The sequence below is a fragment of the Octodon degus genome, unplaced genomic scaffold (genome assembly GCF_000260255.1).
Source record: "Octodon degus isolate 3935 unplaced genomic scaffold, OctDeg1.0 scaffold00090, whole genome shotgun sequence".
Lineage (NCBI taxonomy): Eukaryota > Metazoa > Chordata > Mammalia > Rodentia > Octodontidae > Octodon > Octodon degus.
The window spans coordinates 3,809,240-3,817,379 of NW_004524666.1; the positions used below are offsets into that span (position 1 = coordinate 3,809,240).

Genomic DNA, 8,140 nt, shown 5'->3' on the forward strand with positions numbered 1-8,140 from the left:
TACTCCATTGTGTAAAAGTACCACATCTTTTTCAACCATTCCTCAGGTGATGGGCATCTTGGTTGTTTCCAAGATTTGGCTATCACAAATTATGCTGCTATAAACATAGGCACACATATGTCACTATGATATGATGTTTTCAGATCGTCTGGGAAAATTCCCAGTAGAGAAATAGCTGGTTTAAATGGGATTTCCAGTCCAACTTTTCTAAGGAGTCTCCATACTGATTTCCATAAAAAGCCTTTCTCAAACACAAGGATCAGTGGAAATGACTAAAAAGATAAAAACAATGTGTTCTGGAAACCTGTGATTCAATGAGTCCTATAGATAAAATAAAAAAAGAACAGCAGAAAATAGGTAAATAGCTTAAATAGTTAAAAAGAGAATAGCAGAAAAATTAGCAAACTATATTGAATATAACTGCTAAAGAAAGCTTACATGGTTAATAAGAAGTGAGCTTAGTACCATGAAGTTAGCAACAGTACAGAAAGTGATACTCATCAGAAGTGTATGAAAAAACTCAAGCAAAAATAAAACAAGGGGTTAACACAATAAATTTCACAATGCAGATGATTACAGAACTGGCATCATGTTGGGAGGAAAACAAGTTAGCTGTAATTATAGAGGCAGGAGACAACCATGACTAGTCAATGCAGAAATAATAAATACTGGAAATTCTGGCACACCCCTGTAATCCCAGCACTCTGAGAAAATGAGATAGGAGATCTCAAGTTCGAACCCAGCCTGGGCAACTTAGCAAATTAAGGACTCCACTTTGAAACAAAACATAAAAAGGGTTGGGATGGAGCTCAGTGAAAAGATCCTGGTCTAAGCCCCAATACTAGGAGGAGAGGAGAAGATGGAAAATAATTAGCAAAAAGAAAAAGAAAGCATTCAAATTAGAAAAGGTCAAATGAGTAAGTTAAGAAATAGTAACACATTTCTTACTAGTTGCTTACTCCTAATTGCAGCTGTAAATCTCCGAGAAGTGTAGCTGCAGGAAAATGATATATACATAAACTCAATATAAAGGCATTAGGCCGGGGAGATGGCTCAGTGGAATAAATGCTTCCCTGGCAAGAATAAGGACCTGAGTTCAATCCCCGGTTCCGCCAAAAAAAAAAAAACCCTATACTCAAACATAAAAGCATTAGCACCATCAACCTAATGATGAATCATTAAGACCTGATGGAGAAAACTTGGAAGGATAAAGAACTTACCTGAGCAAGGCAGAAAACTTTATAATAAATCACAGGTATATACTACTAGTTTGAAGAGTAGCCTTCACCCAATTTTATAAATTAGTGATAAATTCCTGAACCACTTTCTTGTTCTTCCTTATATACTTACGTGATTAGTCTAATCATTTCATAAACTCCAAACTGACATGCTACATTCACTTAAATATGATCTGGTTTCATAAGAGTTGATGACCCTGGTCTTTATAAATAAAACAAACAATGGGCAAGTCAGCAAATTTTTATAGTATCTTACCCCTAGACAAAAAACGTAAGAAAATAAACTATTCAGGAAATGAAGCAAACAGACATTGCTACCCACTGATCTCCTAAAATACTTACCTCAACAGTTTATGACCATTAGTTGTGGCAACTTCAGCAAGGCTTGTTAGAATCTTTAGATACTGGCTTTCACTTTGCTGAGACAAATGCTCCAGAACTTGTCGTAACTATATTTTTTATAAATTAAAAATATGATTAAAGACATGAATTTTATTTAAAAATTAAGTACTTATTAACTTAGTATCTTAAAAACAATTAGCTGAAATCAAGAACTTTACATTTATTTTGCCATGCATAAATTTAAGAGGTAATATACAGATGAGATGACATAAACCTGACATAAACCTGCATTCAAAATCATACAGTAAAACACAATTTAAAAATATAAAGTAGAAATCACCAAGTATATTCATATTCATGAAAATTTAATTTCAAATTTCTAAAATTTAGGGGAGTTTTAAACTATAATTTTTTAAGAGTAGAGATGTCATAAATACAAAGCTCAGAGCTAAAGCTGTAGCTCAATGATAAAGTATTTGCCTTGCATACTCAGGAGCGCTGAGTTTGATCCACAACACGACAAATGGAAAATAGAGTTAAAAAAAAAAAAAAGGTTCCCAAAACTAATGATTACTAATCTCAACATGATACGGCCCCTCAGACTCTTCCTCTAGCCATGGGGAATAATTATAAGAGAACAAAGAACCAGAAATACAAAGAAAATTCAGAGAGGAAAATATAAACACAAAGTTTATCAATCACAGACACTCATCCCTCAGTATCCGTGAGGATTAATTCCAGAATCGTCATGGATAACAATATCTGCAGACACTCTAATCTCTTACATAAAATGGCATAACCACTAGACTATTATAACCTGTGCACATTCTCCCATATACTTTAAATTATGTATAGATTACTTATAATGCAATGTAAATACCATGCAAATAGCAACCATACTGTATTGTTTAAAGAATAATGACAAGAATGCATAGTTGCCATTTTTAATAATATTTTTGAGCTACAACTGGTTAAATTCACAGATGCAAAATGCATGGCAAAAGGGATAACTGTAATTCATACTTACCCTATAATTCAGGTAAGCAAACACAAGTTATTAAAATATTTGTAAAAATAAAATTACTAAGCATATTTATAAAGTGTTATATATGCTAAGCAAAAATAAGGCTATTTACAGGTTATCTGCACAATTACATTACCATGTTTTCTCGGAGGTCTTCATTCTGTGTCATTTGAATAATAGTCTGGAAAAGCCTAGGGTGATACTGAATCAACACTTCACAAGTCTCTCCATATCCACCCTAAAAAAAAAAGACACAATTATTCATTTTTCAAACAGATTTCTGGGGTGAGGGGGAGAGCAGCAAACCAAGAATCTCATTCAGGACCTTGTGCTTGCCAGGTAGGTGCTATGCCACTTAGCTATTTCCGCAGCCCCAAATTTCCTTTTAAAGGTCATAGTCTTTATAGAATAAAAATCTTTCTACTTATCATATTACACATAAGAAATAAATTATTTTACCATTCTCAGTTCCTGTTATAAAGGGCCTCAGAATATACACTAAAACATACCTGTACACATAAATCCAAAGGAGTTACTCCATTTTTATCTGGCAAATATTTGGCTCCTCGTAATAGAAGAATTTGTGCTGTATCTCTCTGACCGTGACTATAGAGAAATAGAACCAAGTGAGAAAATAAGGTATTTTAATTCAAAGTTTCTCCTATGAATTATGGATGGTTAATATAAATCAATGGAATATTAATACTTTAATAAATTAAGACAGAAAGATATGAACTACATCTTCAGCAACCGAAAGAAAAATGTTTAAAATGTCAAGTCACAATTTTACTAATTTAGTTAAGAAAATGATCTACTAAATCTTAGAACTGAACTTAGGTTATATTACTTGTAATAAGTCATATTTTGGGATGAGCAACTACTCAATCTTCTGATTAACTTTTTCTTTCCATTCACTTCTGAATTCCTTTTTCAACTCTAACCCATCCTTTCTTCTACCACACATATCCATGCCTTAAGATTTCTTAGTCCAAAAGAACCTCAACACACAAAACAAAAATATATATAATGGCACTTTAATATGATATTTTAAAAGAATAGAAGGAAAGAGAATGATGGCCCAAATTAAGAACTGAAAGGAGGTAAGTACGTGGACCTTACTAAGACAGGAACATAGTCTAGGTTTCAACATTCATCAATGCACTGTGTAGCTTCTGCTGCCAGTTATTCAACCTAGTCTAGAATAAAAATATGTCCTATCCAGATGCTTATTCTCTGATTGCTCTTTGATGTAAAAGTAAAATCACACCTATCACCTTTCCAGATAGGACCAAGCTACACTGGGGATAACAATCACAAAATTCCAGGTCTCATTACATAAGTTCATCTCATTCTAGACATAAGCAATAAAAAATAAATTGTCATTCCAGAGACACTGAAATTAAAGGTCGATTTTAAGAAGTGACCAAATGTGCCACATCAAGACCATCTAACCCAAACTTTACTTTGTACATGAGAATTGCAACCAAACCAAGCACAGGTGACGTTAGAACCCAGATCTTTGGTCTTCTGCACCAATACACCTTCTGTAATAGTAACTGAAAAGATGTATCATTTCATGAAAAAAGAAAAAGACTACATAGATTTCTCAGAAATAAAAAAAAAGTAAAGTACTATTCATTCTATTCCAAGCAAAACAGTACTATGTAAAAGAATAATTTATAAACAAATACGGGCAGGGGAGATAGCTCAGCAATCCAAGAGCCTACCTGGCAAACACAAGGACCCAGGTTCAATCCCCAGCAACACATGCAGTGCAGGCCCCAGAACCCCAGGTGTGCCATGCTGGCACAGAAACCAGGTGTGGTGGTGCACACCTGCAATCCCAGCAATGGGGAGGCTGAGACAGGAGGAGCACTACGAGTCTGAGTTGTCTAGCAAGACCCCGTACCAGATAAATAAATAATAAATTTTTCAAAAAATTTTTAACAAAGTAGAATTACTTTTTAAAAAGTATAATTCTAGGAATCTAGTGCCACAAAGTCCTGTAAGAATCATAAGATGCCCTTCTGCCACAGCAACCATTGAAGAAGAGTAGCCACGGCCCTCTGCTATCCTATGGCCGTGGGCCTCAACAAGGGCCACAAGGTAACTAAGAACGTGAGCAAACTGAGGCACAGCCACCGCCGCAGACGTCTCACCAAACACACCAAGTTCGTGCGGGACATGATCCGGGAGGTGTGCAGCTTTGCCCCCTATGAGCGGCGTGCTATGGAGCTGCTCAAGGTCTCCAAGGACAAGTGTGCCCTCAAGTTCATCAAGAAAAGGGTGGGGACGCACATCCGTGCCAAGAGGAAGCATGAGGAGCTAAGCAATGAGGAAGGCAGCTGCCAAGAAGGACTGAGCCCCTCTGGAATAAAGCTTTGCATAAAGTCAAAAAAATAATAATTACAAGATGCACAAGGATAATCAAAATAAATAGTGAATGCTTAAATTTTTAAAATTGCTACAGTAAAACACATTGCTATTAATCCCTCTCAAAATATTCCATCTAGCTTTAACATACTTATCCCATCATTTTTGCCACTTTCTGAAACAGTTCTGGAAGTCCTCTTTTTGTTTTTACTAGCTTTAATAAAAAACATAGGGAATGCTACTGCCAAGTACCATCCAGCAGGAAATCAGACCCATAAAAACATTGTAGTGTGTCTTCAGTCACCTTATTATTCACCATACCTGGCACTGTGCGACTTCTCTCTTTCCCAAAGTCAAAATGACCACAAAAGTAAATATTTTGAACTGATTCAGGACACTGTAGCAGCCATGAGAACTCAACTGAAGATACTCATGAAAGAAGACTCGCACAACTACTTCAAAAAATGGCAAGAGTCGGGGAGATAGCTCAGCCGTAGAAGCATCTACCTGGCAAGCACAAGGACTCAGGTTTGATCCCTGGTACCACATGCAGTGCCAACCCCGTGCCGAGCCAGCCACCAAAACCAGGCATGGTGGCACATGCCTGTAATCTCAGCTTAGGGGAGGCTGCGATAGGAGGATTGCTATGAGTCTGAGCTGTGTAGTGAGACCCTATACCAAATAAACAATCGATCGCCAAAAAAAAAAAAGTACCAAGAATGGGATAACTGTGTTAAAAGTAATTGGGAATATTCCAAGGGGGATTACTAGCAATATGTCTTTTACTATAACTTTTTTAAAAATTTAATGTTCATCATATTTTTCTATCACACTTATTGTATCAGTCTCTTAATACTTGATAATTACCTTTATAATACTAATACAAATATTTTGGAATTAAAAACAATACCAAATTTACTCCAGTAAAAAAATAAAAACCAAGAAATCAAGGAAATCAGCAATTCCTCTGAAACCAATGATTAATTTACTACATAAGAAATACTCATTTAGCAACATTTGTCATTAGCCTGATGGTATTGGACAAGATAAACTATAGTAACTATATAAACTCCAGCTAATAGTGATCACTTAGTAGTTTATAGTATTCTATTCTTTATTGCACCTAAACATAAAGGCTAAGTTAAAAAGTGACTATCTGTAGTTTATTTAGAAAGACAGTAATACTTTTGCTACAAGTCAAAAATTTATATTTTTATAAAGCTACTCAGTTCAATTTTAATGGAATCTCTTTTTACAGCTATTTAATATCCATGTGTCTAATATTTCCAATTAAATTGTAAACTTCAAGAAACAGATGCTTCACAGCATGACCATGAGAGCTAGCTTATAACATATCTGATATACTCAATAAATTATATTACAGGATTTAACTTTACATACTATTCTTTTGAAACAACATTAAAGAAGACCATATACCATAGAAAAAATGACAAGCAGAAGCTGGATGTAGAGTCACATGCCGTAATGAAATTTTCTAAACTACCCTGTCTATAGCACATAAAACTTCCATTTTAGAAGGGGTCCTGCCCCTTACCTGAGGAAGGAATGATGCACAGAAGAGCCCCAAATCACCTAAATAGACAGGCCTTTTGGGTTTCCTCACTCCATCTACTAGCATTAGGATTAACCCTTTGGTCCAATCACATTTCTAACAGTTGCTCATGCTTAACCATGCCTATACAATAAAGTCTTCAATAAAACCTAGAAAGACAAGGCTTGGGGAGCTTTCAGACATCTGAATAGGCAGAGGCTTCAAAGAATGTGAGTAAGAATTCATTCATGGCCCAGAGATAGCTCAGCTGTCTAAACCCCTGTCTGGCAAGCACAGGGGGCCAGGTTCAATCCCCTGGGTTTGATCCCTGGGACTGCATGCCATGCCAGCCCAGCCCTGGGTGCACCATGCTGGCCACTGAGATCAGGCCTGGTGAAGCACACCTGTATTCCCAGCTCTGGGGAGGCTAAAACAGGAGGATCACTACAAGTCTGAGCTGCATAACAAGACCTTGTACCAAATATATAAAATAAAAAATAAAAAGAGCTCATTTATGTACCAGGACTCTAACATACTCCAAATCTACAAGAAGTTGAACTGGTAGCCAAAACTTTCAGAAGCTCAGACCTGTGACGAGCACCCAAAGTGGGAGCAATATGTGGGGACTGGGCCCTTGTAATGCCTGGCTGATTGTGTGTCAACTGGAGAAGTTTAGAAGATTGATCAAATCAACTCAGCAATTCTACACCCTAGGGTATAGCCTGCAGGGATATAAAGAAGAAATGAAGAAGGACAGACATGTTTTTGTCCTTCAAAGGAGCTAGTCTTCCCTCTCAAACTGGACATTCTCTACTGACTTCCTGCAGAGACTCTTTTCTCTTCTGTCATACATTCTGCAGCCTTCTAGCATAGACTGCTTGGATTCTTCAGCCCTCCGGGTAAAATCTTCAGCTTTCTGTCATTGGCCTCCTGATACAGACTTGCATGGGCACTGCAGTGAACTCTAGACCTTGGACTGAAATGTTTCACTGCCCATGCACAAACACCTATACTCTTCCTCATCCAACTTGGTGGGTGACCATATCTTAAGACAATTTTGTAATTTCTCATATATTTGTGTATCTTGGTTATATCTGTTTCTGTAGTAAAACACTGACTGATACAGCCCTCACCCTAGGATCTAACCCCAGGAAACTCAACTGATGGCTACTGCAGAGTAAAATGCTTGCTTGTTGATGAGGAGAAATCTCCAAGTCTTAAGATTACAAAAACAATCTGTGTGTTCAGCAATATAGGCAGAGACACTAAGTTTGAATTTGTTTTTGCTGTGTCCATAGATCAATTTCCAAGCAAAGGCAGCTGGCCAACTCAGCACACCATGACCAAATACTACAACAAACAAATAGCTATAGCCAATCTGCTGGGCTAGAGCTCCGTGAACCTCTTTTGGGTCTTAGTGCTACCCAATTCATATATTACTCTTGTGCAAATAAAATGCTAAACATAATTTACCTGAATTTTTTTTTAATTTGAACTTTTCTCCAGTTGAGAATACCGTAGCTCAAGAATAAATGGGAATGTTTGAAATCCACAGTTATGAAAGAATTGAAGCAATACTCAGGTATACCTGAGACTGTACAGCGCAATTTA

The 8,140-nt window shown here is 36.6% G+C and overlaps 1 protein-coding gene across 5 annotated transcripts in view; it reads right to left on the bottom strand.

Moving 5' to 3' along the window:
- Positions 1-8,140, bottom strand: part of Hace1 (HECT domain and ankyrin repeat containing E3 ubiquitin protein ligase 1) — a 169,160-nt gene that overhangs the window by 121,344 nt on the left and 39,676 nt on the right. For all 5 annotated transcript variants that reach the window (XM_023722342.1, XM_023722341.1, XM_023722344.1 and 2 more), the window contains 3 exons: positions 3,114-3,210; positions 2,741-2,842; positions 1,581-1,687 (listed from right to left, as the gene is read on the bottom strand). In XM_023722342.1, the coding sequence (XP_023578110.1) occupies positions 1,581-1,687; positions 2,741-2,842; positions 3,114-3,210 (306 nt within the window). The remainder of the gene's footprint in view (positions 1-1,580; positions 1,688-2,740; positions 2,843-3,113; positions 3,211-8,140) is intronic.